The 15,166-nt window shown below is 38.0% G+C and overlaps 1 protein-coding gene across 2 annotated transcripts in view; it reads left to right on the top strand.

Moving 5' to 3' along the window:
* Positions 1–15,166, top strand: part of LOC148952821 (protein Skeletor, isoforms B/C-like) — a 258,085-nt gene that overhangs the window by 87,797 nt on the left and 155,122 nt on the right. For both annotated transcript variants that reach the window (XM_089088109.1, XM_089088110.1), the window contains exon 4: positions 6,399–6,510. In XM_089088109.1, coding sequence (XP_088944235.1) covers positions 6,399–6,510 — 112 coding nt within the window. The remainder of the gene's footprint in view (positions 1–6,398; positions 6,511–15,166) is intronic.

Raw genomic sequence — 15,166 nt, 5'->3', positions numbered from 1 at the left:
AACGAATCTAGACATATCTTTAAATGATCAGTGGCAAACCTGGTACGAAATGTTACATTTCTCCATTAAAAAAAAAAAATGAACTTAACAATTAGTTCCAAACTTATCTAACGCAGGACTGGCATTCCTTGAGACTTTTCCCAAGATCTTAATATTTCAGCAGCCTTGGGACTTTAGGAGAAATGTATGTTTAAAATATTACCATAAAAAGTATATTTACTACGTATATTATTGTCATGTAATATCTACGGATTTGTTCTTCTGTCCAAAGGATTTCCAACAAATAAGTCTTGAGATATTGCTCGATGCTCAGTGACATCCAGGGTGTGACATGTAGCCTTTTTTTACTAAAAAATCCAACTAAACCATAAGTCCCAAACTTATCTGACATATAAAACGAAAAAATAGTAAAAAAGAGAAAAACGAGGATTATACAAGCCAGTGAAAAATGTGGACTAAAATTCAAATATTTCGGTCAAGACCACCGCTTGACCGTCCTCAGTGCAAGATAATAACACTGAGGACGGTCAAGCGGTGGTCTTGACCGAAATATTTGCATTTTAGTCCACATTTTTCACTGTCTTGTATAATCCTCGTTTTTCTCTTTTTTACTATTTTTTTGTTTTATCATGATTAGCCAGTGTGGTCTCAGAAATTATATATCTGACATATGCCTGGCACTCCATAGGATTTCTCCCAAGATCTCGGAATTTCAGCAGACCTTAGAAAAGTGTATAGGCCTATATCAAAGATACTATCAAAAAGTATTTCTACTATATAGATTGTTCTTATATAATATCTTAGGACTTGTCTTTCTATTCTAAGGTTTTCCCACAAAAAAACATCTTGAGATATTGTTAGATGTCAGTGGCAAGCCTGGTGTGACATTTTACCTTTCTCCAGCAAGCAAATTAGAACTAAACTGCTAGTTCCAAACTTATGTGATACAGGGCTTGCACTCCTTGGAATTTCTCCCAAGATTTTGCAATTTCAGTAGCCTTTGGATATTGAGAAAAGTGTAAATATCAAACATTACCATAAAAAGACTATATTTGCTATATAAATTTTTGTTATGTAATATCTACAGATTTGTTTTTCTATTCCACCATTCTAAGGATTTCCCACAAATAAGTCTTGGGAAATTGTTAGACTGTCAGTGGCAGCCCTGATGTGACATGTTGTCTTTCCTGTATTAAGTTATTTAATTTCAACAATTTAATGCTACTGCTTTAATGTTTAGCACTTTTATTGAATTTTGTTGTAAATGATATTTTCACTAAACCCAGCTTTTACGAATAAAGGAATAGCCAACTTGACAACTAAGAAACCAAACAGGGACTGTTCCTATTTTGAACGATTTGCACAGGGCTAAATCTAGGAAACAATATCTTTTTCTAAGATATCAATACAACTTGGATGACTTCCTTCGGAAAATAGGCCGGAAATTAAAACTTTGTTGGGATACAAAGAAGGGGCAGCTTATCACACTAATCCCACAAAAAAAATCTCTGAAAAGATGTGACTCAGAGTAGAAATTGTGCTCGCCAAGAAGAAAGATCTAAGAAACAACGCAAAGGTTGAAACAACGGTTTTTTTCTTTAGCTTCTATTTTGATTTTTTAACATGACATTTCCAATAAAATGGCCGTCTTTTTCAAAATGGGTTCCAAACCCATTGGGTTTGGTTTATTTATGGGTTTGTGTTTGGTTTATTTTTTATAAACCAAACCCATTGGGTTTGGTTTATTTTTTTAAATGGGTTCCAAACCCATTAAAAAAATGGGTTTATTTATGCTTGACTTTACTCAAAGTAATAGTTTCGTGTTTTTAAGTTTAAGCTACCATCTACCTGTACTACTTAATTTCCATATCAAACGTCACGGAACTGCAAAGAAAACGACTTGAACGGTCAATTTTAGGTTGTCTTATGGCTTACTATTAGGCTACAATATGGCCTTAAAATCTAGATTTGGCCTCAAAGATGCAGTAGCGACCATTCACAAAATTTAGAGTAGGCAAAATACATTTTTAATATCTAGGGGGGAGTAAATTTGTCATTTTTTCAACGAAAGTATCCCAAGAAGGTAATTTTTGAAATCTAGAAAGGAGCACAAGAAATTTGGGAAGCAGAGCTCCCCCCCCCCCCCCGACTGACGCCACTGCATAAATGCAAAAATAGGACAACCAACATTTAACAGTTTTTCAACAGTTTGGCACAGAAAAAAAACAATATGCTTGCACTTAATTCAAAGGTTACTATACAGTGTGAGTGAAAGGCTCTCAAACTGTGGCTTACCTTGATGACTTAACGACTTGTTAACATTTTGTGTGAGCTTCTATTTCTGAATTTTTCTATTCTTATCCTCGCATACGTTGCTGACAGGAAAGATAATCTTTTGCCAAGTTTTTCAACGTGACAACCCTGATTCTTAGGTATACCACTCAGAAATTATTTACAGATAGAAACGTCAACTACGGAGTAGCTTGAGGGGTTTATCCGGTCAAAGTCATCTGTAGATTCCTTCAAACAGAGGATAAACTGGGCATATTTAGGCTGAAGATAGCATTAAATCAGTCGCCTGAATTCACGAAAGTTTAAGGGGATGGGTCAAGGAATTTTTTTAAATGAAGATAAGAAAAAGCGTTGGTTATTGATACTTTTCTGCTTATCCTTGATAAATTGAACAGGGGTATTGCCAACTCCCCCTGCAGATTTTAAACGTATTTGGTGTCGTGCAGTAGTGACTTCAGAGAACTTAAATAATGCTCCATCCACTTCTGAATGAATTGTAAAGTTATTGACCGTATTCTAATTTGAGAAAGTGGTAATATCTGTTTGGAACTCTTTTCTGTTAAATTTGCTGACGATGTATACATACTTGGTACATATAGTTGTTTTGGTGTTATCATCGAAGTAATTCTAAGAGCTTCTTTTCCCTACGTGGATCAGTTGCTACAATTGTATTTTATTAATATTGGTGGTGGTTTTATTTGTTTTTAGTTTAGTTTGAGTTTTTTTTTATCTTTGTTACTCTTTTGCCGAGGATGCTTGGTTTCCATACAGGCGAAATATCCGCTTTGTTTTGATTTTTTATCTTTTCACTCTACTGGCCGCAGTCTCGTTTATCGTTTTTCTATTGAGTTTTCTTCTCTCTTTGTTAGTTTTTTAACCTTGTATCTAGCCCATAGTACCCAAAATTTTAAAAATGCGCTTTGAAAAAAGCTGGCAAGTGAGGAAGAATCACTATTTAAAGCTAATTTATGAATGATAACTGTTATTTTCGTTAATCTTCATAGTAATTTCTTTTGAAAATAAGTTTATGGCAATTTAGAAAAATAGCTTAAAACCCCACTGAAATGGTGTCGAATCAATATGGGAAATTACACTATCAGAATCATCGTAGCCGAAATCCTATAAGGGAGAACTTTAGTCCCGATCAAATGTGACCATTTTTATTTTTCTTCTGTTTCTTTTTTTATTGATAGTAGGGGAATTGAAACATCATAGAGAGGTGAAGCTAATTTTTTCATAGAAAGCAAACTTTGTGTTTTGTAAATAAAATCAGCCTTAAATGTGTCAACATAATATCGAATTTTTATCACTATTTATTCCTTTATACTGAAAACAGAAAGCATCCGCTTCCAAAAGTTTGGTGGCATATCAAGGAAATGTTGTCACTCAGCCTTTTCTTTCATCCTTCTTTTATCACCATTTTTAATGCTTTTGTTTCGTTTCTTATTTATTTCATAGCAGTTCAGTCAATGAGGGTTGTCCTGGCAACTTGCCAAAACCCTCAGACAAGTGAATAGAGGGATTCGTTAAGAAAAAAGTCAGCTCCATTGTGTTCGGCAAAATAGAAGCTTTGATAAGACATTTGGAGAGCTTTAAAAGCTTCATTGGGAGAAAGAAGATTTTCCAAAACCCTTCCGGGAATATCATACTGAGGATATACAAAAACATTAAAGCAAAAGGATTTCAATCAAAAATGTGCTCGTTTAAATATGTGCTTATTTTAGTGATTAATCATTGCATAATAATATAATGCCACAAGTATAGGAAAAGATAGGAAAGTATAGGAAAAGTATAGGAAGATTGCGTTTAGGAAAAGATAAAGGAAATACTTAGATACATAAATAAGATACGAGTTCACAGAAGTTGACTGTGACTGTGACGGTTCAAAAGGCCTTATGTAACATAATTGTCAAACTGAAATTATCGGCTTGCTCTTTTGCCAGCCATCTAAAAGATTTTAAAATGAGAATGAAAATTAAATAAAATGTAAATTAAAATGAGGATTCTTTGGAACCACCTGAACTACCAAACGTGATAAGACCAAGTGAACACCCCATACGAATTAAATTTACAACGGGTGAGAATCCGCAACCTGGATTATCAAATGAGACAAGACCCAAAAAACGAAAATTTACGAGTGTCATAAATGATAAATCGTTGGAAGAAAAGAAGTTTTTGTCCCACCACCTTAACAATTAACAAATCTACAAACTGGACCCTCATGTAAAACTAGACCAATAAGGGCAGCTAAAGTAAAGGGCATTGGAAAATTGTCTGAAGTAATGAAAATCCAAAATGAAGAAGAAATAAAAATCGGGTTAGAAGATAAGCGACAGCGGAGTCAAAACCTGCCAAAAATGAAAATGATAGTTAGAATAATTGGGTTTGAGATTTTGACATGGATAAGATGATCAATGCTTACCTTGCTTTTTTAATAAAATTAAGTTTCTGCGATGTGTATTTCATAATAACAAAAGACAAAACGGGGCAAAAGTGGACGTTTAGCACTTTATAAAAGCTCCAAGCAATGAAATAGTTATAAATAACGACACTAGAGTTTATAAGAACGTTAGCCGAAAACCTGATAACTGCATCAGTCTCTGTTAGAAAACAAAGGTTCGGTGGTATGTTTTTCATAATGGGTCATTTAATATTAGAACTCCGACATCATGTGACATGCTTACATGGCTAGCTCATGGCTAGCCATGTGACATGGGCTAGTGCAATATTTTAATCTTGCATTATAAGGCCTGAAGATAGATATAGATATAGATATAGTGCTACTGGACGTGTTATTGTCAAAATAACATAAAAGAAAAATTAGAATTCAGTTAAAATAAAAAAATACACATTATCCTTCACACGACAAGGCCACCTTGATGCAAGATATGTTTGCCCTGCAAACCCTACACTTAAAAAAAATATGATAAGATATTCACATGACAAGGCCACCTTGTCATGACTTGGCGTCTGATACGTTAAAACAAAAAAGTTAAAAAAAAACGCACCGAAAATTTGAATAGATGCATTGCGTCACGTTTTAACGTATCAGACAAAAAGTATCGGAGGAAGGGCACTGGATATGATCTAGCCCCTTTCATTTCCGTGAATCGAAGCTATTGATCAATACCAGTTGTGTCAACTGGCGGAGTGGGCCTTTTCCTGCAAGATATGTTTGCCCTGCAAACCCTATACTCAAAAAAAATATCTACTCATGGTATTTTCAAGAACTGCACTTGTAACTACACTCTTTTGATTGACTTTTATCTATGGGTCTTCAAAATTACATTACTTATAATACATTTTAGTGACACAGTGGGTTCAAAAACAATTTAACCATCAAAAGCATCAACATGACACATAAGTAAGTGCAGAAAAAGATGTTTAAATCTTTTTCTTTGTCAATTTGTTCATCTTTTTTTTATTATTCACTTTATTGATTGGTGCCTGAGGTGTTATGTCTATTGCTAATTGTGTAGTTAGAAAAGCATTGCCCACATTTTTCTGACGTTTTCATGGGATAAAACCCTGATATTGCGCTGTACTATCTCCAGATGTTTTGTTATTCAAGTTGGGCCTTCGGTACCCACGCGAGTGCTTTTTTGGATTTAAATAAGGTTGGCACTTTCTAATTTCGGTGCCGTTTGAAAAAAAACAGATGGCGTGACAGCATATCCCTGCATTTAAGTGAGGGCAGCCGTCGATTCTTTATAACAAAATTAGATATTTAGTTTTTGTAACTGCACTTGTTGATTCTTTAGGATAGGACGGAAACAGTAGGTCAGTCCTCTATATTTTTCTATATATACGACTAACTTCTGTCTTCCTAGCGTAACAGTTTTAGCAGGTAATCGTCACACTGGTATCCTGTATACATTGAGGCACCGTCGTGTCATCTTTTTAATTGCCTTAATAGCTCCTGCTATTTTCAGGATTTAGATTGTAGACGTGACAACTGCTAGGGTTTATTGGGCTGAAAACTTTTGAAAGTGTAAGGTTGTTGCGGTTGTTGTAGTTGTAAGGTAGATTTAACCCTCCCCTTGGCTTTATCAAAATATGTGCTTTAAAATATCTCAATTATTTAGTGTTTTATTTTTCATTTTCAGAGACGCTGTGCCGCTAAAAAGATTTGAAAGTGAAGATATTCTACTGAAATTACCCCCAGGAACGAAAGTAAGAGACCTCCGGTGGCTTTCTGTGTGGTGCCGAAGATTTACGGTAAGAATCTATGTTGCTCACCAGACATTTTTCTTTCAAGAAAATTAGTTTTACTTTAAAATACACAGCTACAGAACTTTCTAGCGTAGGCCCAAACTTGTGATATCATATCTTTTCAACTGGCTATTGGGGAGTAAAAAAAGCTCAAGCACCCACATTATAAGTTAACTTCAATTTATTCAAACCTTTTACGGCTCAATTTTTGCATAATTCTATCATATAAAGCTCTACATCCCGATCTATGTAGCCCTGTAAAATTCAATCTCAAACAGCTTGATCACTAAGCACCTCAACTGGCGCGTAACTCGTTCACTCGCACAGCCCATCTACATTTCTTGTTGACAATGACTTCAGTTATACAAGGGATGTTAAGAAAGTGACTAGTGGTTTAGGATAACTAACAGAAAAAGAGAGATTACTTTCCTATATTTCTGTGATAAAGAAAAATGTAATATAAATCTTTTTACTTTTACAACTTTAATAAATCAAATAATATTAACATATTGATTACTAAATATTAGTATATGTATATTAAACTGACAATGCACATTCATTTGTATTTTTTTCAGTAAAGTGCAAATTATGTTCTGGTCTTGGTAAGGCATAGAGGTTTTGCGCACAACTTATGCTAATTTCTGCTCGTTTTGAGTTTGACTCGGTTATTTAGTGTAATTTCTGTTCGTTTTGGGTTTCATTTATTTATCGAAGCTGGTATGCGGTAGTTTCAAGCTCAATTGACTATTTGGTTTTGTTATTACTCAATTTTGGTTTAATGGAGATTTTTATTTTTCTTTGTAAAAATTATTTTGTGGAATAAGTATTTTAAATTAATTTCTCTTCGTTTTATATTGACATAGTCTTTTTAGTGAAAAAGAAAATAATACTTTAAATCTTTTCGTTTTTTAAGACTTTATAGTTTGGCCTGCTATTTGTATACTGGAGAAAAATTTTCAGCAATTTTTAACAACATACACCCTTTTAAAAATCTGGACACAAATAGTACTGCTTAAATTAGTTTAATACCTCCTCTAGTTGATCTGAAATGGAAAACTTAATATCATTCTGAAAAAAACTGTTTACTTTCTTTGATAGCTTGGATACATAAGCTATTTTGATTTGGTTAAATTTTAAGAGCAGAAATAGCCCCGAAAGTTTGAACATTATACCCTCAGTCGTTCTTGGGATACTGCTGAAATACCTTATTGGAAAGTATAATTAACACAGGGAATACTGATGTAATCTTACGGCAAAATTTATTTTTTGAACATAAGGGGAAAATGGGCGGGTGGACGTGGGCGGGGGATTAGTTGCCTTCCAATCACTTTTGACTATTAAAAAGGGTATCAGCCCTTTCTATTTTCAATTAAACGAGCCCTTTTCAAAGTTCCTACAACAACTCCTTCGATACGAAGTGCCCTGGTCTAAACAACAACAACCACAAAAAATAATACATTATACCCATATCGATCTTTACCAAAAAATTTCAAGCCTTCAAATCACTTTTGACTATTAAAAAGGGCACTAGGCCCTTCTATTTCGAATCGAATGAGCCCTTTTGGAAACGCAACGCTTTCTATAAACACCTTATATACCCCCAGGGCATAAACTACAACCCTTACCCTAAGGTCTGTTAGGGTGGTTGTCATCCTCTAAGACCGAATTTCCAGAACTTTCAACTTCGTTCAACAAAATAGCTATCTCAAAATTTTGATTGGATGTGTATGGGGGAATGGTTGGCGTGAGAGGGGTGTTAGTCACTCTCCAATCACTTTCAACTATTAAAAATGGCCATAACCCTTTCAATTTCCAATCAAATGCGCGCTTTTGAAGTTTCTAAGACAAAAATTTCAATAAAATCTTACATGCTCCTAGGGCATAACTTATAATTCTTGCCCTGGGTGCTGGGAGAGGTTGTATTTCTCAAAAACCTAATGTCCAGAAATTTCTACCACGTTGAACAAAATTGGTATATGAAAATTTTCATTGGATGTACTTGGAGGAGTGGTGGGCGTGAGAGGGAGGATAATTATCCTCCAATCACTTTCGACTATTACAAAGGGCACTAGCCCTCTTAAGTTTGAATTGAATGAGCCTTGAAGTTTTACGACAGCTCTATCCATAAAAACCTTATATGCCCCCAGGGCAGAACTTACAACCTTTGCCCTTGGGGCTCTGGGGGGTTTGTCATTCTTAAATATATAATTTCCAGAACTTTCAGCTACGTTGAACAAAATGGCTATCTCTAAACTTTGATTGAATGTTTTTGGAGAAATGGTGGGCGTAAGAGGGGGGTCAATTACTCTCCACTTACTTTCGACTATTAAAAAGGGCAATTTCAATTTTCAATCAAATGAGCCCTTTTTGAAATTTCTATAACAACTTTCTATATAAACTTTATATGCCCCCAGGGCATAACTTACAATCCTTGCACTGAGGGGGTTATCATCCTAAAAGACCTAATTTCAAGAACTTTGAACTACGTTGAACAAAATGGATATCTAAAAATTTTGATTGGATGTGTTTGGGATAATGGTAGGTGTGAGAGGGGCGTTAGTCGCTCTCCAATCACTTTCAACTATTAAAAAAGGCACTAGCCCTTTCAATTTCCAGCTGAATGAGCCTTTTTGAAGTTTCTACGCTTTAAATAAAAACCTTATATGCCCTCAGGGCATAACTTACAACCCTTGCTCTGAGGGCTGTGGGGGGGGGGTGTCTTCCTAAAAGAACCAATTTCCAGAACGTTCAACCACGTTGAATCAAATGGCTATCTAAAATATTGATTGGATGTGTCTGGAGAAAAGGTGAGCATGAGAGGGGAGTTAATTGCCCTCAAATCACTTTCAACCATTAAAAAGGGCACTATTCCTTTGAATTTTCAATCAAATGAGCTCTTTTTCAAGTTTCTACGACAAAGATTTCAATAAAAACCTTATATGCCTCCAGGGACTAATTTATAACCCTCGCCCTAAAGACTGTGGGGGGAGTGTCCTGCTCGAAGGTATAATTTCCTGAACTAAGAACTGCGTAGAACAAAATGGCTATCTCAAAATCTTTATTCGAGGTGTTTGGGGAAATGGTGGGCGTGGAAGGGGTGTTAGTTGTCTTCCAATCATTTTCGACTATTAAAAAGGGCACTAGTTATTTCAATTTCCAATCGAATGAGCCCTTTTTGAAGTTTCTACGACAATGTGTTATATAAACCTTATATGCCCCCTGGGCATAATTTACAGCCTTTTCCCTGAGGGATGTGGGGGGGGGGTGTCATCCTAAAAGACCTAATTTCCAGAACTTAAATTTACGTTAAATAAAATGGGTATCTCAAAGTTTTGATTAGATGTGTCTGGGGAAAAGGTGGGCGTGAGAGGCGGATTAGTTGCCCTCTAATCACTTTCGACTATTAAAAAGGGCACTAGCACTTTGAATTTCCATTCGAATGAGCCTTTTTTGAAGTTTCTAAGACAACGCCTTCTATAAAAACGTTATATACCCCCAGGACATAACTTACAACCCTTGCCCCAAGGGCTGTGGGGGACTGTCCTCAAAAACATAATTTCTATCTGGAAATCGACTACGCTGAACTAAATGGCTATCTCAAAATTTTGATTGGATGTGTTTCGGGAAATGGTGGGCGTGGATTTTTCCTGAACTAAGAACTTTGTGGAACAAAATGGCTATCTCATTATTCGAGGTGTTTGGGGAAATGGTGGGCGTGGAAGGGGTGTTAGTCGCCTTCCAATCACTTTTGACTATTAAAAACTGCACAAGCCACTCCAATTTTCAATTGAATGAGACCTTTTCCAAGTTTCTACGACAACTTCTTTGATACAAAGTGCCCTGCTCTAAAGGAAAAAATTAATAAATAATACATTGTGCCAACATCGTTCTTATATTCCCCCAGGGCATAACTTAAAATCCTTTCCCTGATTTTGTGGGGAATTGTCCTCCTCTTTACTTAGTTCCCGTTTCTTGTCTTGTTCTCGAGTGTCCCCGTTCTTTACTTAGGCAGCGCGATCGCGCTGCTTATGATTTATACAACAAACTTTCTATATAGACCTTGGATGCCCCCAGGGCATAACTTACAACCCTTGCAGTGAGGGCTCTGAGGGGGTTATCATCCTAAAGACCTGATTTCCAGAAAGTTCAACTGCGTTGAACAAAATGGATGTCTCAAAATTTTGATTTGATGTGTTTGGGAAAATGGTGGACGTTAGAGGGGCGTTAGTTGCTATCCAATCACTTTGAACTATTAAAAAAGGCACTAGCCCTTTCAATTTCCAATTGAATGTGCCTTTTTGAAGTGTCTCCGACAACGCTTTCAACAGAAACTTTATTTGCCCCCAGGGTATAATTTACATCCCTTGTACCGGGGGCTCTGGGGGGAGGGGTTGTCATCCTTAAAGACCTAATTTAAAAATCTTTCAACTATGTTGAATAAATTGGCTATCTAAAAATATTGATTGGATGTGTTTGGGGAAAAGGAGGGCGTGAGAGGGGGATTAGTTGCCCTTAAATCACTTTCGACTATTAAAAAGGGTACTAGCCCTTCGAATTTCAAAACGAATGAGTCCTTTTTCAGGTTTCTACGACAAAGATTTCAATAAAAACCTTGTATGCCCCCAGGGCATGACTTACAACCCTTGCCCTAAGGGCTGTGGGGGACTGTCCTCAAAAACATAATTTTTATCTGGAAATCAACTACGCTGAACAAAATGGCTATCTCACAATTTTTATTGGATGTGATTGGGGAAATGATGGGCGTAGAGGGGGGGGGGGGGGCGAGTTTCCCACCAAACCCTTTTGACTATTGAAAAGGACACTAGCCCTTTGAATTTCCAATCAAATGAGCTTTTTTGAAGTTTCTACGACAACACTTTCTTTAAAAACCTTATAAGCCCCCAGGGCATAACTTAAAACCTTTGCCCGGAGGGCTGTGGGGGGGTGTCCTTCTCAAAAATATATTTTCTATGTGGAAATCAACTACGCTGAACAAAATGGCTATCTTAAAATTTTTATTGGATGTTAGGGGGAATGATGGGCGTGGGGGGGCCAGTTGCCATCCAATCACTTTCAACTATTACTAGCTTTTTGAATTTCCAATCGAATGAGCCTTTTATGAAGTTTCTACGACAACGCCTTCTATAAAAAACCTTATATGCCCCCAGGGCATAACTTAAAACCCTTGCCCTGAGCACGGGCGTAGGCAGCATATTGTCTAGGGGGGGGGGGCAGTCGATAGTGTGATGGAGGGCCTTCTTTCAACTGCTTTTCCAACCATCTTCTTTTTCAGCCATATTTAATGTAAATTTGAAGGTCTACGGGGCATATGCCCCCCTGAACCCCCATCCCCTTCCCTCCGCCCATGGTCCTGAGGGTTGTGGGGGAGTGTCCTCCTCAAAAACATATTTTCTATCTGGAAATCAACTACGCTGAACAAAATGGCTATCTAAAAATTTTGACTGAATGTGTTTGGGGGAATAATGGGCGTGAGGGGGGGGGGCTAGGTTCCCCCCAATCACTTTTGACTATTAAAAATAGCACTAGCCCTTTGAATTTCCAATCAAATGAGCTTTTTTGAAGTTTCTACGACAACGCCTTCTTTAAAAACCTTATATGCCCCCAGGGCATAACTTAAATCCTTTGCCCGGAGGGCTGTGGGGGAGTGTCCTCCTCAAAAAGATATTCTCTATGCGGAAATCAACTACGCTGAAAAAAATGGCTATCTTAAAATTTTTATGGGATGTTGGGGGGAAGGATGGGCGGGGTGGGCGGGGGGGCTAGTTGCCATCCAATCACTTTCGACTACTACTAGCCTTTTGAATTTCCAATCGAATGAGCCTTTTTTGAAGTTTCTACGACAACGCCTTCTATAAAAACCTTATATGCCCCCAGGGCATAACTTAAAACCCTTGCCCTGAGCATGGGCGTAGGCAGAATATTGTCTAGGGGCGGGCAGTCGATAGTGTGATGGAGGGCCTTCTATCAACTTCTTTTCCAACCATCTGCTTTTTCAGCCATATCTAATGTAAATTTGAAGGTCTAGGGGGGCATATGCCCCTCCCCCCCCCCCCCTCAGCCCATGGCCCTGAGGGTTGTGGGGGAGTGTCCTCCTCTAAAACATATTTTCTATCTGGAAATCAACGACGCTGAACGAAATGGCTATCTCAAAATTTTGATTGGATGTGTTTCGGGAAATGGTGGGCGTGGATTTTTCCTGAACTAAGAACTTTGTGGAACAAAATGGCTATCTCATTATTCGAGGTGTTTGGGGAAATGGTGGGCGTGGAAGGGGTGTTAGTTGCCTTCCAATCACTTTTGACTATTAAAAAGGGCACAAGCCATTCCAATTTCCAATTGAATGAGTCCTTTTCGAAGTTTCTATGACAACTTCTTTGATACAAAGTGCCCTGCTCTAAAGGAAAAAATTAATAAATAATACATTGTGCCAACATCGTCCTTATATTCCCCCAGGGCATAACTTAAAATCCTTTCCCTGATTTTGTGGGGAATTGTCCTCCTCTTTACTTAGTTCCCGTTTCTTGTCTCGTTCTCGAGTGTCCCCGTTCTTTACTTAGGCAGCGGATCGCGCTGCCTATGATTTATACAACAACTTTCTATATAAACCTTATATGCCCCCAGGGCATAACTTACAACCATTGCAGTGAGGGCTCTGAGGGGGTTATCATCCTAAAGACCTGATTTCCAGAAAGTTCAACTGGGTTGAACAAAATGGATGTCTCAAAATTTTGATTTGATGTGTTTGGGAAAATGGTGGACGTTAGAGGGGCGTTAGTTGCTATCCAATCACTTTGAACTATTAAAAAAGGCACTAGCCCTTTCAATCACCAATTGAATGAGCCCTTTTGAAGTTTCTACGACAACTCTTTCAATAAGAACCGTATTTGCCCCCAGGGCATAACTTAAAGTCCTTGTCCTAAGGGGTGTGGGGGGAGGGGTTGTCATCCTTAAAGACCTAATTTAAAAATCTTTCAACTATGTTGAATAAATTGGCTATCTAAAAATATTGATTGGATGTGTTTGGGGAAAAGGAGGGCGTGAGAGGGGGATTAGTTGCCTTTAAATCACTTTCGACTATTAAAAAGGGTACTAGCCCTTTGAATTTCAAAACGAATGAGTCCTTTTTCAGGTTTCTACGACAAAGATTTCAATAAAAACCTTATATGCCCCCAGGGTATAACTTATAACCCTTGCCCTAAGGGCTCTGGGGGGGGGTTATTATCCTCAAAACATATTTTCTATCTGGAAATCAACTACGCTGAACAAAATGGCTATCTCACAATTTTTATTGGATGTGTTTGGGGGAATGATGGGCGTGGAGGGGGGGGGCTTGTTGCCCTCCAATCACTTTTGACTATTAAAAAGGGCACTAGCCCTTTGAATTTCCAATCGAATGAGCTTTTTTGAAGTTTCTGCGACAACACTTTCTTTAAAAACCTTACAAGCCCCCAGGGCATAACTTGAAACCTTTGCCCGGAGGGCTGTGGGGGGGTGTTCTTCTCAAAAAGATATTTTCTATGTGGAAATCAACTACTCTGAACAAAATGGCTATCTTAAAATTTTTATTGGATGTTGTGGGGAATGATGGGCGTGGGGGGGCCAGTTGCCATCCAATCACTTTCAACTATTACTAGCTTTTTGAATTTCCAATCTAATGAGCCTTTTATGAAGTTTCTACGACAACGCCTTCTATAAAAAACCTGATATGCCCCCAGGGCATAACTTAAAACCCTTGCCCTGAGCATGGGCGTCGGCAGCATATGGTCGAGGGGGGGGGCAGTCGATAGTGTGATGGAGGGCCTTCTATCAACTGCTTTTCCAACCATCTTCTTTTTCAGCCATATTTAATGTAAATTTGAAGGTCTACGGGGCATATGCCCCCCTGAACCCCCATCCCCTTCCCTCCGCCCATGGCCCTGAGTGTTGAGGGGGAGTGTCCTCCTCAAAAACATATTTTCTATCTGGAAATCAACTACGCTGAACAAAATGGCTATCTCACAATTTTTATTGAATTTGTTCGGTGGAATGAGTGGCGTGAGGGGGGGGGCTAGTTGCCCTGCAGTCACTTTCGACTATTAAAAATGGCAGTTGCCCTTTGAATTTTCAATCGAATCAGCATTTTTTTAAGTCTCTACGACAACGTTTTCTATAAATATCTTATATGCCCCCAGGGCATAACTTAAATCCTTTGCCCTGAGGGCGGTGGGGGAGTGTCCTCCTCAAAAAGATATTCTCTATGCGGAAATCAACTACGCTGAACAAAATGGCTATCTTAAAATTTTTTTTGGATGTTTGGGGGAATGCTGGGCGTGGCGGGAGGGGGGGCTAGTTGCCATCCAATCACTTTCGACTACTACTAGCCTTTTGAATTTCCAATCGAATGAGCCTTTTTTGAAGTTTCTACGACAACGCCTTCTATAAAAACCTTATATGCCCCCAGGGCATAACTTAAAACCCTTGCCCTGAGCATGGGCGTAGGCAGAATATTGTCTAGGGGCGGGCAGTCGATAGTGTGATGGAGGGCCTTCTATCAACTTCTTTTCCAACCATCTGATTTTTCAGCCATATCTAATGTAAATTTGAAGGTCTAGGGGGGCATATGCCCCCCCCCCCCCCCCTCCACCCATGGCCCTGAGGGTTG

Source organism: Artemia sp. Qi Xiang Cuo, chromosome 4 (genome assembly GCF_049724085.1).
Source record: "Artemia sp. Qi Xiang Cuo chromosome 4, ASM4972408v1, whole genome shotgun sequence".
NCBI classification, from domain to species: Eukaryota; Metazoa; Arthropoda; class Branchiopoda; order Anostraca; family Artemiidae; genus Artemia; species Artemia sp. Qi Xiang Cuo.
Note: the sequence above shows the minus strand (reverse complement) of the source record. Positions and strands in the feature narration are given on the sequence as shown.